The sequence below is a fragment of the Hetaerina americana genome, unplaced genomic scaffold (assembly GCF_022747635.1).
Source record: "Hetaerina americana unplaced genomic scaffold, ioHetAmer1.1.p SCAF_32, whole genome shotgun sequence".
Taxonomy (NCBI): Eukaryota; Metazoa; Arthropoda; class Insecta; order Odonata; family Calopterygidae; genus Hetaerina; species Hetaerina americana.
Window position 1 is genome coordinate 4,299,798 of NW_027286897.1, and position 22,389 is coordinate 4,322,186.

Below are 22,389 nucleotides of genomic sequence, written 5' to 3' on the forward strand. Positions count from 1 at the left end.
ACACACACACACACACACACACACACACACACACACACACACACACACACACACACACACACACACACACACACACACACACACACACACACACACACACACACACACACACACACACACACACACACACACACACACACACACACACACACACACACACACACACACACACACACACACACACACACACACACACACACACACACACACACACACACACACACACACACACACACACACACACACACACACACACACACACACACACACACACACACACACACACACACACACACACACACACACACACACACACACACACACACACACACACACACACACACACACACACACACACACACACACACACACACACACACACACACACACACACACACACACACACACACACACACACACACACACACACACACACACACACACACACACACACACACACACACACACACACACACACACACACACACACACACACACACACACACACACACACACACACACACACACACACACACACACACACACACACACACACACACACACACACACACACACACACACACACACACACACACACACACACACACACACACACACACACACACACACACACACACACACACACACACACACACACACACACACACACACACACACACACACACACACACACACACACACACACACACACACACACACACACACACACACACACACACACACACACATATATATATAATTGTAAGGTACATACATACACACACACACAATTAACACACCTTGCCATGACCACATTTGGCACCATCAGGGGCTAATCCAGGATCCACTTCATTGAGCCCAAGATCAACAATAGCTGTGCGACACGGTATAATGGACCCTCCACTATTGATGAACGAATGAGATAAAATGGCTACTGATTCCATGCCAAACTCCAGTCGCTCATTCAGATGTTTGCAGTGTAGCATTCCACACATTATATTGCTAGAAAAAAAATTCATGCCATGAATTTACCACTCCTCTTTTGATGGCTGAACTCACTAAACCAAATGCCATGAGTATTTTCTATGGCTAAAGAAATACTATTAAACTTTTAAGTACATGAGTGACCAACAATACATGAACTTCTCACTGCTGAGATTGTAAAGCTGACACATCCAATAGACAATATTTAAGGCACAAAACTAGTGAAGAAAGCATTCCGGTACATTCAGGGTTGGACTAATCTTTATAATATCTGGGATCAGGGTGTACTGGCTTCACAACCAGAGGGCCCAGGTTTTTTCAGTGGCATCCTGATCCCTAAGGAGCTTTCTGGAGAGCACTTTAAGTGGGTACACTCTCCATCAGATGAGATGTTACACTGCAGACCCCAGGGTGGCTTTCGTTAAGAGTAATGTCGATGCCAGGTTTCTCTCCACCTTCCCTCCTTTCCCATCCATCTCTAACAGTGCAAATGATCTCAGCTGTTAGTCACCTCCCCTAATAACTACTGCTTTAAACAATCTACAGTTTAACATTCATGTCATGCATGACATATATGAATAAAGATTTTCCCAAATCGAACTTTCAATAATGAAACATCACTAGACCTCTCCCTCATGGGAAGAGAGACTTTTGGCATGGGAAGCCAGGCTTCAGCCCACCACCTTATCCTGATCCCTGACAATTTAAAAGGAAATAAGGGGTTAGACGAGGAAAAAGGTACAGTAAATCTGTCTTTGCATTTTTAATCATATGCCTGAAAACATATGCACACACAAATAGTCGAGAAAAGTAGTAGCAGATAAGAATTTTACCAAAACTTTTGCAATTCCTGACTGTTATTGTAAAATTAATGAACCAATTAATCTTCATAATTAACTCACTCCTCAGCACATTTGTTGTATGATTGGTTGAGCCTGTTGTAGCCACAGTTCCCATGCCGGCTTCCTTTGGTATTCATGCTATAGCACTGAGAATCTGAGCTTCTACCAGAGGGGCCCCATAGAAGACGGCACTGATCTGTGTGAGTACGGCACGACCCTTGGTAGCAAAATGCCTAAAAAAAATAGACGGAAGCAATGAAAAACGGAATATTTAGCAATGAAGTTTACAGAACACCGCCACGGGTGAAATACTTTATTTTTCATTAAAAATAAATGAACAAGAGTGTAGTGGATGATCATCTTTTGGTTTAAAATGGAAATCAATTTCAGTTTGCCAATTTTTTGATGATTAACCTTGCGGGTGACCAATCACTAAGGCGAAAAAAAATTTATACGAAAACATTATTAAATTGATAAAAAGAGGAATGCAATAATTGATAGTGAGTGACAAGTCTACCTCAGTTCTTCAAATTATGCACTCACGAAAAAAACATATAACCTGATTCCTGACACAAGCATGAATCTTTGGAGTTGAGATAGAAGATCCATTATCATTAACATTATTATAATAAAATCATGTTATTAATCCAAAAAAATTATAACTAATAAAATTTAAATACTAATATTACTCCAGGACTTGATCTCATGATAAATTGATTGCTTGTTGAAATCTTTATCACAGGCTTATCCTGCACATAAGTAAAGGACTGCAGCATAGAACTTATTATTGGTATGTACCATAATACAAGGTAGCATAATTGCTAAGCACACCATATTTGGCTATGCCAAGCATATTTGCAAGCCACTTTTATAATATGGTATTATTTAGGTCCTGGCAGAGTTGGCTTAAAGATACCCAGGTGTATAAGAATTTAGATATTTTTTCACTAAACCTTGAATAAAAATTAAACTAACCACAAGACTCAAGTTTTATATCACATTTTAACACGCACTGTTATTTAGAATGAAAAAAAATGGAAGAGATTATGATTATGTACATATGATAGAACAAAGTGATCTATAGGGCATAGATTAAGAAGCTCTACTCCAGATAATGAATTTAATCATTCTTATAGAGGATAATTTTAGTCGATTATCACTTACAACCCAAAATGTATCTATAGAAAAGCATTCCGAGGGAAAGTTTTCTCTAGTGATGGAGCTCTTGATTATTATAAAAAACATTCAAATCAGGGCCAAAGTATTAAACTCTATGAAATAAGAGACCCTATGGATTGCTAACTAAATGAGTGACATTTAACGTACTTATCATTTAGCATAATGTAGTTTCATGCATATACTTATCTCACTGGCAAGAGTAATGTACCCAAATGTTATTTTGTTCATCATCAAAAAAAAACCAAAACTTGCTACTTCAACAATACAAACTAAAGAGTTTCTCTTAAAAACAATAATAAGTTCACCTTTCCACGGTCACATGTTTCTCCATCCATTTTGAAAACATCAGCTGGACAGTACTCCGACTGCCCGGTGCAATACTCTGGTAAGTCACATTCATGGTCAGCAGATCTGCACATGGTCCCAGCCGTCTTTGGTTTACAAGTCTGAGGATTAAAATAGAGTAATCCAAGATACTTCCATTAATGATAGTTGATTTTTATGATTTGATGAGAGAATTCACAATTTTTTTAAAGAAAATATGAATCTAATAGTCTTTCTATTAATCATGATGAAAGTGCAAACTAAATACTTTGAAAAAAAACTAACACATTTAAGCAGCAGAAACAGCTGCTCAAACTTTTAACTTCTATCAAATTAAACATTAAAGTTGACCTCTCATGTTTTTATCCCTCAACCCAAGGGAAAAATTCAATTTTATAACACACCAGTCTATTTGATGGCTTATGATGTTTTATTGATTCTGAGATGGGATAGCACTGATGATTGAAATTCAATGTCATTAATTTGAAAAATAAAAAGTCAATTCAATGCTTTCGAAGAGCTAACTTAGTATAACAGGATGGCTAGAAAGAATAGAATGTATACTTTGGACGAGACAAACTCAGATGTTTCGTGTTCAATTTGGTCTACAAAACCTATTGACTGTCTTGACGTTGTTTCCAAACTCAGAATACCAAAGTAAAAATCACGATAACACAAGAAGACAAATTTTTTTCAAGCATTTCACCATGAAGTTTATGCTTAGAAAAAAAGTTTTCGTGTCCCTGATTTAGATAACGGGAAAACTTTAAAGACCTGTTCATCATGGCAAGCAGCCTCTTTTAATTAACTTAGTTTTTCTAGGTAGCACTGAACTAGCATAAATTAAATAGATATTAAAAAACAGAAGATAACATATTAACTTGATAGTAGGTAAGTAATAGTTTTTAAACAATTTACCATGCCATTGCAGTTCCTTATATCATAAAAATAATAAAGCCTCAAAAATTTCAAATACTACCCGTTTGTGATTGCAATGAATTTAAAATTCATCAATGGCAATGACTTTTGAGGTAATTTAAAATTTCTTCCGAATCACCAGTCAAATTAACTTACCTTTAAGTCACAACACTGCCCTGTAGCACACGATGTATTGGGCACAAGCATGCATGTGTCAGCAACACAACAAGGATTATCACAATGTTGACTAAGGCCACAGTCACATTGTTCACCTGCTTCTACAAAACCGTTACCACAAACTGGACTTTCAAAAAGCCTAAAGAAGATATAAGGGGCAAGATTAATGACTGGAGGGAAAAAAATTACATGAATATACTCGTATATTGGAACACAAAAATTATTCTCCATATTTGTAACAAAATGAATGAGGATTAGTAATAGTCAGTGAGGTTTTTAAGATAAAATAATTCCACATAATGAACCCACTTTTCAGGCTTGTTTCGAAGGCAGTAGTCCATCCCATGCTCAAATGCTAAAGCCAAATATTCAAGACTGCAGGAGCTCCAATGTATAGGACTCATTGCACTGGGAATAAATATTAACACAGTATATATTTAATTAAAAAAGAGAAACAAAAAGTACAATATTCACATACACTTCCAAAAATCAAAACATAGGACGGAAAAACTCTCTTGCCCTTTACCTTGAGGAAGGCGCCATTATGCACCTGTCTGAGGGGCAGTTACAATCTGAGCTATCATGTTCCATTCCGAAATTGTGACCCATTTCATGGGCAACAGTCGTTGCAACAAGTCCAACAACACTGCTGTGATCCATGCTCACTCCACCAGAAAACTCATATGTACATATGGGCCCTTTTAGGGCTTTACCCACGACTCCTCCTTTGAATTGGATTCGCCTGTTGACAAATAGATGAGAAGAAAATCTGGTATCAGGACATGTGAAAAGCATAAACATAAAAGCCTGATCACAAAGATCATAATTTTTTTCTGTACTGGAGATCTATATCCACCCTAGAGGCATGAATATGATGTTACTTCAATCGTAGTGTGGGGTGAAATGTGCTAAACACTCTTCTATCACACTTACGTGAGTAGCTGTGCATTGTCGTTGGGATGCTCTTTGACGAGACGCCCTCGACGATAATGGAGAAAATTCGTGAGTGTGGTGTCTCCATTTGTGGACAAGGCAATTTCATCAAATTCAGTCCATACAACAACACCAACAAGTGCTACAAATATGTTCAATGGTACATAGAGCTGTATGAAAAATAAAAAAAGCAAAAAAATATATATTATCCATTTGAAATTTATATCATTGTCTTAGACTTAATTTTGACTTTTTTACATTCTGGTCATTTGACTAATGTCATGGGAATAAAAGTTATCCTTGCTCAGGCATGAATTTTAAGGAAAATCATATATAAGAATATTATTTTAGTGTTTATCAAAGGAAAAGACTCAAAACCTTACTTTGAAACAATTGTTAGGGGTTTAATTGGGACTTCAACCAAATTGCATAAAATGTGGTAACTTTCTTAATACAGAATTCTTAAATCAGTATTCCAAATATGGGAGACTTTTCCCACCAAATAAAGCAAACAACCAAACAGAACTGATTGCTTTAATCTCAAGTGTCATGAAATTGACTCATTATTGAAAGTGATTCCATCAGATGCATCCAAATTAATCTAATTCTATTCTGCAAGCCTTGATAGAATTTCTCTGGTGCTCAACATATGTTGATTCTAACAATGCACACCTCATTAGTAATGGGTTACTTCAGCAAGAACATAAGTTCTATGAAATAAACCTTGTCACAACTTACAGCATTGATGATGTTGGCTATGTCCTTACAATGCTTGTACACCTTTGGTAATGATTCCCCCAACTCCTTATACTCTTTGTTATCGACCACTAAAACTAGTTCCACATATCTGGATTGTCGATTAGCATTATAAGGGCCTCTGATTGTATTTGGATCACTTTCCAATCCCTCCTTGGGATTTGCATTGCGTTTGTACTGAAGAAAAGAGACAGAGTATTAATTGAGGCACTACACTTACAAGCCAAAAGGATTTCATTGATGATATTAGTGAGCCACTTCAAATCAGCTACCACTGTACCAAGCAAGATTGCATCTAATGAGAACTCAGAAATACAAAGATATTTCAAAGGGACCTGGAATTTGAGTCCCCAATTTGAATAATGAACCTTATGATTAGTAAATCCCATTTAAATGTAGGTACTATTCCCTTACCCTGAGAATCCTATTGAATTCCTGATTATGAAAGATATGATAAGGTGTCCCTGAGTAGCCTAAAAGCAAAAAAAAATCAGATAAACATTGTGCGATAAAATGCATCGTTTCAATTGTTTTCATTGTTGCAGTTTGACACTTACCACAACTATGATTTGCAATAAGATCAGAATGTTTATATAGAAAATGAGCATTATTATATTCCTCATCCATATTTTCTTTATCCTCCTCAGTAATCCCCACTTGGGAGACTGGCTCCAGGTAGTGCAGCTCATGGCCATCAAAAACTACCCCCCTGAAAGAAGAGATATTATTTGAATTGTGGAATATTTCACAATTGAGTCTAATTTAGATGATGCCCTAAAGATTTCTACTTTATCACAGTTTGGTGTGGTTACTGAGTGTGTTTTTGAAAGTTGCCCTTGGAATCGGGATATACTTCCCCTGACAAGGTTTGAAAGAAATCACTGCCCTTGCCACCATTGAGCACATGCTCCTTCCATTCCTTGCTTGAGTTCCTCATTGTCATTTACTGCCATTGGACTAAAAATTTCTTCCAAACAACTATGAGAAAAAATTAATATGAGCGTGGTAAGTGGGTCCCTAGTGTAGGATTAATTTCCTCATGAAACACTTTGCCCATATATGACCTAGCAATGCCATATGTCAATGGGGACTCTCTGGGATCCTCTTAGTGAGGAACCTCTTAACTGATAGGGTGATGGTTGAAGCCTGTGATTTTAACTGGCATGGAAATAAATTTTCCTTTACCAACCATTAGAAGTTTGAGTACCTTCCCTATGTGACTCTTTGCGTTTCATTTACTAAACATAACACTTGGTGGCAAACCAAACTATTTTACATTCACAGGAGTTCATTACCCACCACTGAGCTTTTGCATAGCTTAGTTTATATGGAATGTTAATAATGTATGCATAAGAATAAATGTGTGAGTATGTATGGATATGCAGATCCAAAATGCAATGGATTCAAAAAGTGAAAGAAATCACAATATCATTTTTTTTAATGCATAATGTAAATTAGTGTAAAATGTATACAAGTCCAATAAAGAAAAAAAATCTTCAGAATGGCACATAAAATCATAGCTAATTCTCGTTTGTTTTTCATGAGAAAAAGTATTTTGCATTTAAAATATTTTATATCTCTGCACACAAGAAGCTTATGATCCAAAGCTCTTGCTACTCATGTACTACATTGTTTTGTTTTTTTTCTTCCGTATGGGCATACTTCAATGACACCACACTCAATAAATTCACATATTCTGTAATATTGCCAATAATGTAAATTTAATTTAGCACAGTATTTTGGACAAATAGCTAAAAAATCATTCCTTTCCATGCCAATGAAAGTTTAACATTTTTAAGTCTCTAAGTCTGAAAACCAAATGATACCTGAGACCGTTGCAAGTCGAGACAGCTGCCCATGATCCCTCAACACCTCTGAGCACTCCCTTGTAATGACAAAGTTCCAATTCCTGAAATGATAAAAAACAATGGCATTATTTCAAGAGTTCTGGAATGCTGAGATGAAAGGAGACCATCTCAATGACTGATTTAACTTTGGACGACACGCATCAAACCACATGAATATCGAAAGAAAAAGAATTAGATCATCTCAAAGTTGCAGTAAGGACAAATGGAAATTGTCGATGGGAGATTATGTTTTCCATCAGAACCTTATGTCAGCACCACTTAATACTAGCACAGCCCTGGATATGGGCAGCATGATATTGTCTCCTCAATTATAAAAAACACATCAAGTATGCTATAATAACATTAGAGCATTAAAACAGATACATAATATACTTTGGTACAATTTTAATTTACATAAAGGATATTACCTCCTTATTTGGTCTATGTATTACATGGCTTCCATTCTTCTGATGCCTCTCAAAATAAGATTTCGGAATAAGTTCCCTGCAAAAGAATATGGAAGGGTATAGGATTAATTCAAAGTGTGGCGCAAAATAATATCACACGGTTCCAATTGAGCACAAACAATAGACACCAAAACTTTTACTTGTCTCAAATGATGCAATTATCTTGCAATGAAATAGAAAAAAAAACCTTTACCTATTCAGCTGTAGGTCCAACAAATAATCCTTTCCATCCACATCAAAGCCAACAGATAGGTGATGGATATGTCCTCCCTGAAAGTAGAGAAATATCTAATCAAAAGGGTTGCTATCGAAGGAAACAATTCAATGTTGCCTTACAATAGGCTATGTTTTCAAACAAACATTATGTATAGGAGAATAGGAATGTCAAAATTTTGACATTCCTATTCTCCTATACATAATGTAATTTGCTCTTGATGTTCTTCCATGGCATTATTTATTCAAGATGATTACATAATGGAATTATCCAGAGATCCCACAAATAACAAGTTTATTTGATGAGAGTACATAATGAGTTTTTGTAGTTTCCCCTCATTAGAGTCTATGTAATAAAATATAAATTACTACACAATTAAAAATAAAAAAGACACTATCAGAAACTGTTGACTCCTTGAAAATAAGCATGAAAATAGTTTTACAGTGATGTAAAACATGCAAAAAAAAACAATCATAAGGAAGTCAATTTTGCATTCATTTAATGGGAAGATGTTAAACTGCCAAAAGGAGTACCAACAGAAGTTATTAAAAAATAATAAAAATGAGATTGAAAGTAAACCAAAAATGAATCGGATACATGACACACCATGAGCAAATGACATTGCACCCGTATGCACTTTTTACCACGAAGGAGGGTACCAAAATGTTAAGAATTTGAATAGATCCCAAGGGGATCATGTGATTATCAGGCATGCATGGAGGTAAGGATGACTAGGAAAGAATTATGAGCACTGTGGGAGTGATCTCAAAAGGGATGGCAAACTGTTGCTACTCAATTTACATCAGCAACTAATTTAGAGATAACCTAGTACAACCCTAATGCTTACCTCACTAATTCATCAGCAAGGCTTAAAGGGTTAGAAGAATTAGAAGGTGAGCTTAGAAGAAAGGAGTGCCTCTCTACTATCAACATCATTGGTATACTAAGTATTAAAATTCAGCAGCCCCCCCCCCTACATCTTTTCCTGGAGCAAAAGATTGTACCAGGGTTCAGCAGGATTTGTCCGTGCCAGACCAATCTTCGTGATTCTGGCACCCCTCCCCCTGAGGTGTAAGAGATGCTACCTACACTGTTCTATTCTTCATTAAAAGATTCCTTAACATCATCGAATTAACCCTACATCTCAGCTTGACACTTTCCCTTTCCTTGCAACTCTTTCTTTGCCATCAAAATTGATTGTGTGCTTGGACCTCACACAATCCAGTTGGCTGAAGAAGTAAACTGGCCAATTCTAAAATGCACAAACATTTTTCAATATGTCAATATGAACTGTGTATTATTCGATAGATTAATTCTTTTCTCACATTTTCATTGGCAGTATGGATGACTACTGGGTTGAGTAAACTGAGCTTAAGTTCCTGAGCTTAAATCTATTGTCTCTGCACAGCTCAAACTTAAATCCAACTTTATGGATCTTTGGGTACTATAGTTTCAAGGGAGATGATAGGCGTGGCTCAGGAACGGGATTGATTCCCTCCCATAAAATGGAAATTACAATTTCATCAGAGCTCGGTATAATATGAGCATATGCACTCAGCGAAGATAGTTATAACCTTGAAGCCAACCTTATTTGTTGAAGACTGGATCCATTTTCCTTAAACGATTAATTTTGCATCTGTTGTTTCTTCAAAGGTTTAGTGCATTGTTTCTTATGTTTGAGTCACACAGAAAATGAACCATTTTCTATGTCAGCAAGGCAAAAAAAGCCTTGCTGCTCTGAAGAGTGCTAATCAAACCCAATCACAGTCATCCCTGGTTCCTAAAGACTGGGAATCATCCTAGACAATGGGTTCATCATTCTTCAAGTGCACATGCAATAGTACATCCGTGCATTGTGGAAGAGATTAAGTTTGTGGAACGGAATGAGGAGGAAAATATGTTATGTTTGAATATGGTGTATTATAAATGTGAAGACTTAGATATTTGGTATAAATGTGAGGTCTAAGTGAATCTATTTGGTAACATGTTCCGCAAAGGTTAGAAGACTTAGAAGGTGAGTTTAGATGGAAGGATTATCTTATCTCAGGGCACATCAATGAACTTCCTTGACCATTAGACTGCTGTTGAAAAAATAATAAATTTAAGTGCAAACTTGAGGTGGCTAATGTCAACCTACAATCTCAACCTACTAACCTCTAGTTACAACTGTTACATATACTTTATTACAGTGTCTACTTTTCATTGCATTTTATAATAGACCACGAAAATGCGATGTTAAGAAACTAAAGTAGGTTCTCCGAATCTGTATTAGTTACGTGAAACCACGGGTAATACCGACTTCGGAATTATCACGTAAATGTGATATTCATGTACCAGGTACAGCTAAGGTTCAACAGAATGAGGTTGCACACGAAAAACAAAATCAAGAGATTACTGCCATCCACGCCGAAAGCGATTAGCAACAACTCCCTCACTGTCCCAAGCGGGACGGGGTTCATGCGAGACCTGTTTGCTTAGCCACTCCTTGAGTGAGGGGGCGAACGTCCGGGGGATTTTTAAAGGGCGGTTGGAGGAAGAGGTGGGCAGATGACAAAGCCTTCGCTAGCGACCAAGGTCGGGAGTACGCCTGGACGATCGTGGGCAGACAGCTCCAGCCCAAGCAAACGAATGACATCGCAATTTCTGGCACACGCACCACTAGAGGAGAACAGACGACATTAGCCCTTAGATTTCAAGTCTATACTATGTCACGCTAGCGTTGTTTACATTTAGCCGTTATAAACTTCCAACGCTGTTCGAATGTAGCCATTTTCTCATTGCAATAAATTGCATACAAAAAGTATTTTCATTTTTGGCAAGCACGAGGAAGAGGGATGAAAAAGGTAGGCATTTTAGCCGGAAAGAAGGGAGGTAGGATGTATGTGGCGGAATTGAAGAATGGTTTCTTGTCGTTGGGATCAAGGGCGTCTTTAGGATGAGACTACGAAACGTCGAGGGAGTAAAGTCTTTGCCCATCCAAAACCTACCTGAATGATAGAATACGAAGGATTATCCCAAAGGATTTACATCTCAATAATCTAAAAAATACTGTGGAACCAGATGAAATAAAATCGCTGCGGTGGTACCGAGTATACAATCTATCCACCTCCATTCCTATACCCAGATATATGACCTTTATGTTTAAGAAGGCAAAAGGAGGGGAAGATATATTAGAAGGGGGAATTTGGAGAAGGGCCTTTATCCCAGCACACTGGTTCACAACCCTCGAATGATGTCTTTTGTGGACATTGCTTCAATACGCGGACAGATGTCGTCACGAACCTTTCGAAACAACCTTTAAATTTACGACCTTTTAGGAGAAAATCGCATTATAATTAATGTAGACAATGTGAGTGGCGTAACTATGTAGAATTAATACAACCCGGAGCAGTCTCAAGAGTATGCCTCTCTTCTGAATACTCGCCAAAGACGCCTTCTTAAGTAGAAGACAAAACGGCGGATAGGAAAACAATCTGTTGGCTGCTCGTGCTCGAATGCGGCCGCTTATTACGGATATTGAAACAAGTACATTCTGGAAAGCATACAAATAAATTAAGAAAGTCATTGAAATATGTAAACCAATTGGAAAAACAAGAGTAAAAGGTATTACTGATGTTGATCGAAGCTACGCGAGGGATGGATGCTTGATCACTATGCTACTATTACTATGTCATATTAACAACAATCAACATGACTCAAATCAAGGGATGTAGAATTTATGCGCAGTTCAAAAAATATAATTTTAATGATTGGTTTACGGACTTCAGTACCTCATGTATAATGGGGCTTAGACGTGTCTCTAGATATCTGTTCCCATAAAAAGCCCACTTTGGCCGGTAGACTACTGTTCATTACCATGAAGATCTCCTCAAACAGAAATTGATAAGAACACCACTTTATGAGTAGGCGAAATTCATTAGCTACCAGAGTATTCATTTTGCTCGATAATAATAATAATATGCGGGAGAAAGAATTGCGAAAGCCTGTCGGCGGGTCACTAAGCACGAATTAGAAGAGAGAAAAAAATGGTGCCTGGAATATGGCCTGAAATGAACCTATGTACTCGGACCTAAAAAAAATGTTTCTTGAGCTTTCATTACGACAGGAAGTTTCCTTTTCACCCCATTTTAATGCATCGGCTACCAAAGCAGACCAAAAGTGCCACCAGCAAAACATCGTTCCACCCAGATTGGACCGACCCCTCATTCCCTACCCCTGCTACCTTGCATACAGGGTGGACAGGGGCAATAAGGCCGTCATTTAGGTATATCTACAGCCGGTATAGAAGAGTGCCCTCCTGAGATCCCCGGTTCACATTATCTTAACCCAAAGCGCGATTTCATCGAACAGTCGAAGAATATGAAAAGCTGTTCCGTTAGCCACTACACAACATCATCCAGTTTTTGAAATGCGAGCGGAATCCATTATACTAATTAATTTTGAAATGAATAACCCAATTATCTTTTGAGTGTCAATTTTGGTAGAAAATAGACTTGCGTGCGGCTTCGAACTTGTGGCAGACGTATTACGTTCATGTAAATATTTTTAAAATAAAAAAAATATCCTTATATACTTATGGCTATATTTGCATGTTTTACAGCAAATTATTATCTACGTAAACCAGTGGATGTAAAACACGAAGTGATCTCACAAATAGAAGGAATATAGTTCACATCGGGAATTCCCGAATTCCAGACTTTTCAAAAATAGGAAAATTCGGCCTTGCTCCATTTTACCTGAATTATTGAAGAAAATAATTAATTCCAGACTACTTCCGGATTTACCAGACTGAGTAGCCACTGAGCAATAAGAATAATGGGGTAAACATAGTGTCTCCCCAAACTATTCAAATCACTCTACCAACGATGGGCATACGGTGGGTTTAAAAATGGCTATTTACCAATTTATCATATATCATGAATGGTAAGTAACCCAGAAATAATTGCCGGGAAACAAATCCATAAAACCGAACCGCACGTGACTCTCTAATGTCCGAATGGGAATTGCTTCGATCAGCTGAAAACGAAACCCTCCACCACACAGGAGCGTCAGGCGTTCGACCACCCAACACACACACTCTTTACACGCGATCGTGCGCTCGCTCCAGAGAGGCATCCAGTACATAACACACACGTGTAACGACGGGCCTAGGAACGAGATTTCCCTCGCTTCGCCGCGCGAAAAACTTTTCGCCATTCAATTTAGGCTAAAGAAGAGCCCGTGGGCGCACCCAGTTACATTCGTGAATTATTGAAGAGTTGCGATGGGGAGAGAAACTCCCGAACTCTCGTCGAGTTAAGTAGTTCGCGCCCTCTCCCTCTCTCCCGGAGGAGGGAGGTGAGATGAGGGTCGCGAAATGGCGGCTGCGTGCCGGTGGGAAATAGCGGGGGGCAGCATCAACACGCACGCGGTACGACCGAAACTCATTTGTCCGGTTCGCTCTAACGGCGTGTATTTCCTCTTGGCAATAAATACTCCCTGCGGACTGACCTCCCTCGACGCCTTCGCGGCGGACACTTTTGGGGGACAGTCAGTTGATTTTAACAGATTGATGAATATGAAAAGCAACTTCAGTGGCGCATTTCTGTCTGTTGAGGCCCGTAGTGGGTGCGGCGAGATTTGGGACTCGACTCGGGCGATGCACAATTGCGGCAGGTAAATGATTCCGTTGGCGTACAAATTAATACGAGTCGCATCGTATATTTCAAATACAGCAGACTCCCTCTTACCCAGTCTGGGTTTCTGCAGAGGGTTCAATAATTAAACTTCGTGTGAAACTTGTGCAATACATGCGCGTGCCTATTGGGGCGGACCTTGATTTCGGAAATTAAAAATATTTACGCAGTACCAAGCCATTTAATGACACCCCATTAAAAACATCTTCTGAAATTCTAACTAAATTAATTTTCAGAGGTCGTGCCTCGGTCTTAAATGTCGGGAAAGAAACATAGGACCTAGTTGGCTTATACATATTATAAAAAATAAATGGGTAGGAACTTTTCAAGGTTTCATTCATGGCACTGCGTAGTTTGCAATATAAATTATTTTGTAGATTTAGATTGCCACCCACTGCTTTGCTCTATGGAAATGCTGCTTCTGATCTAAGTTGATTTCTTTTCCTTTCCTTCGAAAGTGGCCAAGAGCTTTCACTATTCGCTGGGAAATGAATTTAATCCGTCCTTTCAAAAATTATTTGACAAAGCGAAATATAAATTTAATGAATTCTTAGGAAAGAGATGATAATCTCCCCTTTGTGGGTGAAAGATGTTTGGACTTCCTAAACTTCCCTTTGAGGGCTCAGTTCTCGTTGGTCGTTGAAAGCTGATAATAATTAGTAGTAGTCAACCGGATTACGGTAGATTTTTGATGGACCCTGGACCCCGCTCACTACTATATTCATTAGCCGTTATTAATTAATATGACACTAAATGTGCTCAAACTCCTAATACAATTTGCAATAATTCATTCTTAAACTCTACATACTGTCTACCGCCCTTACTTCCATACAAGTGCCAATTCTTTTCCTTCCTCTACCTCGTTTTCCCAGCGTTCTCTTCTCTTTTACCACTTTCGGGATCCCACAGCCTCTCACTATCTCGCATTCACTTGCCCTGCCCTCTAACTATCCCAACAGCCGTCTGTCTCTCTTCCCTTGACCAACCTTGAAATTTATCCTAGGTTTTCCTTTCCGTCCATTTCATTTTCGCAATTCTGCTCCACACCCACATTTCAAAAACCTTCAATCTACGTTTAACCTCTTGCCTCAACGGCTAAGTTTCCTAAGCTACACAAAACTACGCTCCATATTAAAGTTTTCACTGGTCTTTCTTTACACCTTCACTTACCTCTACGGGTACCTGCCATCAACTCCCTCCTCTCGTAAACGCTTCCTTGCCTAATGCAATTCTTCTTTTTATGCTCCAACTGCTTTCCCCTCTCTCCTCCAAAATACTCCATAAATAGGTGAAATATTCTACCCGTTCTAGTTTATGTCCCCAAACTTTAATGCTCATCTTAGCCTTCCTACTTCTTATGAATCTCATTACCGTCGTTTCCATGTGATTAATTCTCTTCCCATACCTGTCACACAGGTTCTGCAATGCGCTCAGTAATGACTGTAATCCTTTGGCTGATGTTTGGACTTCCTAAACTTTCCTTTGAGGGCTCAGTTCTCGTTGGTCGTTGAAAGCTGATAATATTTTGGGAGCCAACTAACGCTATAAAGCCACCTACGCACATGCATTCCAGCCTCTAACTCTTCCCATGTCTTCCTTACCATCTCCTCCACAAATTCCACACTGAAAAGAACAGGTGATAATGGATATCCCTGCTTAGCAATCCTTATGCAGACTTCCCATTCGCTATCCGAACCTTTGCATGAAACATAACCGAATTTAAGATGCTCAAGGCAGCTGAAACCATTTCTTCATTTTTTCCCGATTTCACAAGCCGAAAATTAGAATTATGTTTCGGAATAAAATTTCACGGAAAGAATTTTTATTCATCACGCTGTAAATTTGGCATTCCAGTCGTCAAACCTGGGTATTAATTAGGTCTAATTCCCAGGCAAAATTGGTCCCTCATAAGAGTGTATTGTCTCAAGAGTGAATACAGTTTCTTTTAATTTCACAAAACTATTCTTTAAGTAAAATTTTGGGATAAAAATTTTTAGGTATTTATCTCTGAAAATGTCAGAATGCCAAAGGAGTTTACATACATTTTTGGAACCCCAAGTTTTCTACGTGCTGACAACGATCATTCAAGATATTGCCCTGATCAGTGAGAGAATCCCATTCCCCGTCCTTTTTAAAAGGAAAATTCAAAACCATTATCATTTTGAAATCGTATGTCGGGTCTTCTGATCTTCCATTCTTCCGCTGGAAACAATAAGATGCACGTCCTTAGCTTTCCAGGTCTAGTAAATACATAAAATATTTATAAATATTTAACTAACACATGATCCCAACACTGAACCGGAGCCTTCCTGAAGAGAAGACACGAGGGTGATGGGGCGGAGGCCGCTCCGTGCTCCACGGATGGAAACATTCTTGTTCGATCGTTTTTCCCATTAAATCCGTACCATACATAATACCGCAGCAGTGGTAATTGTACTGGTATTATATTTTTATCAGGAGACATTTCATGTGCCACGCCACCCAAAAAAGTTTGGCATATAGGGGTAAGGATTTGCACGAAATGCCTGGCCACACGTATCGAGCCGAAAACGCGCAAGATTAACGCGACAGTGACCAATGGAATTAATGCACTTCTTTACTCCGGCAAGCTTATAGATCAATAGCCAAGTGTAGAGCTGACTCTCTTATAATTACGCAAAAAGCTTAAGGGAAGAGATGGGTAAATGCGACATTGCGAAAGGATATTGGGTGATCGGTAATTATTTATGATAAATGTGATATGGTCGGAGGGGATCAGTAATGATCGAAAACGTCTCACGTAATATATGGGTGTCCCATAAATTACTGGGATATAATGCCGATTAATGATGTTAATTCTGAACCATTTTTCAGGTAATTACACTAATTACCATAGAGTAGAATTTATTTTTAAATGACAACAAGGAGCAAGATTAAATGGAGAAAAAAATAAAAACGGCAATACATTTTTTCGTATGTTTCTCAATAAAAAATCCTCAGCTAGAGAACGGTTCATTGAGTTAAAAAAAATCATCGCCTCAAGTAATTAAAGAACTCGTTAGATGACGTTAAATGTTTAGCCATCTCCAAAATTTAACATGGTGCATAAAAAATTTTGCAATTATATAATTTACCTCGTGACGTCAAAGAATATTTCATTAAATAATGAGCAAGACTCCTTTAAAATGAAATATAGAACTAATACAAATTACAGATTCAGGTGTGACGTGATGGAACTTCCATAATAACAGAGACGAACACTATTACATTTTTAAACTTAATAAAGATTTATTTCCCCTTTTAATTTAATCTTTATTTAGTGAAAAATTTCAATAGTCTTAGTCTCTGTTATTACAATGTAAATCCGATAAAAATGATAAATGAACTACGAAGGAAATTTTTAGGGCAAATCGGGGTAATCAGTTATCATAGGAAATAAATTATAATGTCTTGATGATGAAAACCAATTTGCACTTTAGCCACGATAATAAGATCCTGGAATATTATACCGATGGAAATAAACACGATTAAATCCAGGAAAACCGTTATCGACGGAAATTATTTATAAAGCATTCAAAACGAGCCTTAGCATATAAATGAGTAAAAGAAGGTAGAAATACGTATTACTTCCACATTTTATTTCGGTATATTTCACGCTAACATGTGATGTGTAATACTAAAAATCATCGTTGAGTCTAAAGAAAAATATTACAACTATTAAAAGCATGCTTTAATATATTGTAATATTTATGGAAATAATATTTAGAAGGTTTGCTGATATTTCAGCATCTATATTCATTCATCTTTATGCACAGCCAGAGGGAAACAACCTAATCGAGCGAAACAGCGAAGTGAAAACAATGAATGAATTAAAGGAAAATCAATTAAAATGTATGGAGAAAGAACTCTGCATAAATACCACTGCTTCACCATTGAAAATAAAAATGGACTTTTAAAAATGGAATATTAGCCCCCTCGGGTGAGGACGAGGGAATAGGGTATGCGTCACTCATGTGAGCTAATTTAAGTATAACCTCATTCGACATTGATTTTACGGCCAAAGTTTTCCCGTAGAAAAGAAAATACGTCCTGAATGAAACGCGCTGTAATTTCTGTAGAATTTCTCACACGCCAATGCTTTCCCCAAGATATTCATAATTATTTGCCCTTTCGGTGGCGGAAATGGGCGTGATTTCGCACAAAATGCCATTAAGCCGAAGGTCTCTCAGTTTTAAAATAAACATTCAAGGGATAGCATTAAAAATTTCACAATCAAATTTATATTCCAGAACTTTCCTATAGTATTTTACTTAACGTAACTCCTCAAAAGAAAACTTGAAAGTTAGCAATCCCATTCCGCCTTCAGTATAAAATATGCCACGAAAGAAAATTCTCCGATAATAACCTCGAGTTTTAACAAGGAAAACAAGAGAATAAATGATTTTAAAATGCGTCTTGCCATCCAAGAACATTTGAGGACCGTGTCTCATATTTCTTTTGCCTACTCGACATCTCCCTAAAGTTGAAATAAAATGTACGATAATTTAAAGTAAGAGCTCGCGAGTGCTCTTGATCTCTATTAAAGAAATCAGAAATAAAATTTGAACACATACTCCAGACTCAAAAAACTTTTTTTTCCCCCGGCCCTATTCCTGCACATTATCCTCCCTCGATGCGAATAATTCGTTTAAATAAGGATCGGGACGTAAAATGCCTTTAATGACGAATAATGGCGAATATGGTATCTTGGGTTTATTATGGAGTCGTATCAATCAGCATTCAGAAATCGTAAGAAGACAAATGGTACACACCGAGCGAAGAGATTTCGACTCCCCTTACTGTATTCATGGCTCAGCAAAATATTGTAAACGGGAAAGCCTCCTGCGAAGACGATAATGGACCTAATCTTCTCTTAAACTTGAAAACCCGGCCACCGTTGATGACGCGCTTCCAAGAATATAAAAACCGACTCGAGATTTTCAAAGGGAATAGATCGAATGTAATGGGCATTAAAACTTTGGCATTTGGTTCAAGTTACAAACATCGTTTATTCCATTAAAAGCTGATTAAATCACTATTTTTACTGACAATTTTCGATGAACTTTTAGAAGTCCATTTCCTTCCGCTTGGAGCATCTGCGCCAGAGATGCAATAAACGTTTTTATGGGAGGCACGGTAATGGAATCCACCCAATGATTTCGCGTAAGGTGGATAAAGGGTATTTCATCCCATTTGGCCAGAGTTATATCAAAAAGTAATATAAGATAATGGAATTTGATACCTTGACCCGAAGGAACGCTAGGGAAACGGAAATCTAAATTCAGTACTTTTCAACATTAAAAAAATGAAATTCAAGTCGTGGGCACAAGGAAATGTGTCATACTGATGTACACCATGTGACGTTGATTGGGCGAATACACGAGAAAAGTGCTGAAAATAAAGGACATTAATCAACACGACTATTCTTAAATGGTGATTTCGTTCCTCCGAATTATGGACGATGGTAACTAACTATTTAGCATGTGATAATCCGCGAGGTTAAATGTCCTGTACCTCTCATTTCCATCGAATTACTACATTCTTTGAAAAATACGCTTCCAATCGCGACCCCCATGTCGCATAAGAGGTAAACTGAAGCAAATTCATTACATAATAATTGCATTGACGTATTCACTAAAAGTATTTACAAGTACTACATACTTTGAGTTTTCTGAAACATGAATAAAGACTGAAATTCGGCTGTGGGTAATACGTTCTAATAAGCTATCATAAACAAAGTCCCATTCTGAAACGAATTATCTTTTAATAATAATAATTAATGGCGTTTCAGCCATGATCACTTGATTAACACTAAGCACGCTTTTCACATTTATCAATATCATTATTCTCTACGATTATAACAACACGAATTAAATAACAAAGTGTCTTTAATACTTTTACACCCATTAGTTACTCAAAACCTCCCAGTCTGCCGATGCTACTGGTTCACCTTCTAATACACAAAATAGGACAAAAGTAAGGTGAGCTGTACGATAAGAGTAATAATTCTTCCGAAATAGCATTCTTATTACCAAGGATAAAACATACCATAAATTAGAGCAAAGTAACTGCGAATTTGCAGGAGCATTCCAAAATTTTCAGGAGAGAATCTACGAGTATAATATTCCACTAACTTTAGGTTTTGTGAAGGGTGATTCACAACAGCAGTAAAATATGGCCAAGTCATTAAAAGCAGACCTTATTATTACAAAAAATGAAAGATCACAAAAATAACAAATAAAATTAAAAGAAACTTCTTTTATCACAAGTCCACTTCGGCGAGTTTGATTGATCTTTTCATCCCTAATATAATTAAAATGTGATAACCAAGCTGAAATTGATTTCTGACCATCGGCCGTCTGAACATGGCCGGAAGGTTGAAATCCCTACGGTCAGACGGCCCTAATTCCGTGACATTTCCGTGATTTCTCCGGGTTAGATCAATAACGTTGCCATTAAATCCATTTCCGAGTCGAAAAGACGATTCTTAAAATCAACCGGCGAGCACACTGCGATGGAAAACGACGAGGAATTATCGTCCACCGCGATTATAACAATTCATCCGCGGACTAGTTGCTGTGGCAGAGGCGTGAAAAACCGTGCGAGGGGCTCGGCTATGCCCCGGGGAGGTGCCTCAAAATGATTCCGCCCGGGCGAAAAATATTTTCACAACCTCATCGAAACGTACATGCACTTTCCGAATTACACCTGGTCCGCATGCTCGGGTTTACTCACTCACGTCCTGTGCCAGAAAGTTCCTCCACTCCTCGATCGTTCACTTGAAGTACGTGTGACGTTTTTTGTGAACGACATCGGGGCAATTAAACTTGGCGAGATGCGATAATTACAAAATTTTACTGAGCGCACGTGAGTGGAGCTTGTCGCCTAGAGAGCTAAGTCATAAAGGAGGCTTTATTTTTATGGGATTCGCCGAGAAAGAAGATTTTACACCGTCCACACAGCCATTTTAAAGCGAATGTACAGCGTTCGACACTAAAATCAAACAAAATTTGCAGGGGCAAAATAACTGATTTATTTTTAGACTTTTCTATTATTTGTCACCGTAATCAATGTAAGTGGTATTTGTATTCTTGGCCGTCAGAGAGAAATTGTAAACAAAAATATTTGAATGGCTAGCAAAATACTTTACTATTTATCTTTTACTACTTTTAAGGGCAACGGGTAACTTACATCTATATCTACAATGAAGATGTATTCTCTTTGGTAGATTTGGGGCTACAATATTCTATTGTTACATCCTTTTTCCAATCTTCCAAATTTTCACTATTAATCCTACATCCACTCTTTGCCTAACAGTGATAATACTTACTGTTGTCGAATAGGTACGTAGGAAAATGCTAGGGGTAAGTTTGGGGAATTACGGTAACAGTTACTAAATTTAATTACCAATTGCCAGACTCATAGTTTGGTACATAAATGAATTCTCTATGTCTAACTGATTTTCCACACGTCTCCCCGCATTGAATGCTAAAGCCAGTTCTAACAACCAAACTCAATTTTTGAGCTCTCATCACTTCCTGATTTAATCTGAATGTTTGCTTCCGCCCGAGGAAAATCAACATAACTCCGTGAGCAAACCCCCATGTTGATGGCCGACAAATTGTCCATCAAACCAAATCAAGGAACGTGGATGACCATAATGACTATTTACCAACGAAAAAGAATGAAAACACAGCAAGGGCTGTGTTTCACTGGTTGATGGATCTGACCCCCTTGACTCCTGACTGTTATAAAAAGTAACAGAAATACGAGAACTTAAAATAACGACCTACATAGTCAGTTACTCAGGAAAATTAAATTGGATATTGTAACGTACTAAAGATGCATTGAAGTAACTAAAAAAGGGCATACACATTCCTCGACTCTGGGATAAGAGGAGGTGGCGCAAGGGCGAATTTCTCGTAGTGCGTACAAAGCAGCTGAAGTTTGAATAATCTCTTCTTCGACGAATGTGAGAGCAGAAGATTAAAAGATTCCTTCGCTGCTCCACCGAATGAGCAAGTCCAAATTTCCATTATTAAAATAATTCCGAAA

The 22,389-nt window shown here is 37.9% G+C and overlaps 1 protein-coding gene across 1 annotated transcript in view; it reads right to left on the reverse strand.

Moving 5' to 3' along the window:
• Window positions 1-791: 791 nt before the first annotated feature.
• Meltrin (disintegrin and metalloproteinase domain-containing protein meltrin) overlaps window positions 792-22,389 on the reverse strand; it is a 502,101-nt gene continuing 480,503 nt past the window's right edge. The window contains exons 3-15 of the mRNA XM_071589068.1: window positions 8,621-8,697; window positions 8,389-8,464; window positions 7,940-8,022; window positions 6,671-6,822; window positions 6,528-6,586; window positions 6,096-6,290; window positions 5,358-5,527; window positions 4,951-5,166; window positions 4,734-4,832; window positions 4,404-4,563; window positions 3,311-3,451; window positions 1,887-2,059; window positions 792-1,002 (exon numbers count right to left, since the gene is read on the reverse strand). Coding sequence (XP_071445169.1) covers window positions 792-1,002; window positions 1,887-2,059; window positions 3,311-3,451; window positions 4,404-4,563; window positions 4,734-4,832; window positions 4,951-5,166; window positions 5,358-5,527; window positions 6,096-6,290; window positions 6,528-6,586; window positions 6,671-6,822; window positions 7,940-8,022; window positions 8,389-8,464; window positions 8,621-8,697 — 1,812 coding nt within the window. The remainder of the gene's footprint in view (window positions 1,003-1,886; window positions 2,060-3,310; window positions 3,452-4,403; window positions 4,564-4,733; window positions 4,833-4,950; window positions 5,167-5,357; window positions 5,528-6,095; window positions 6,291-6,527; window positions 6,587-6,670; window positions 6,823-7,939; window positions 8,023-8,388; window positions 8,465-8,620; window positions 8,698-22,389) is intronic.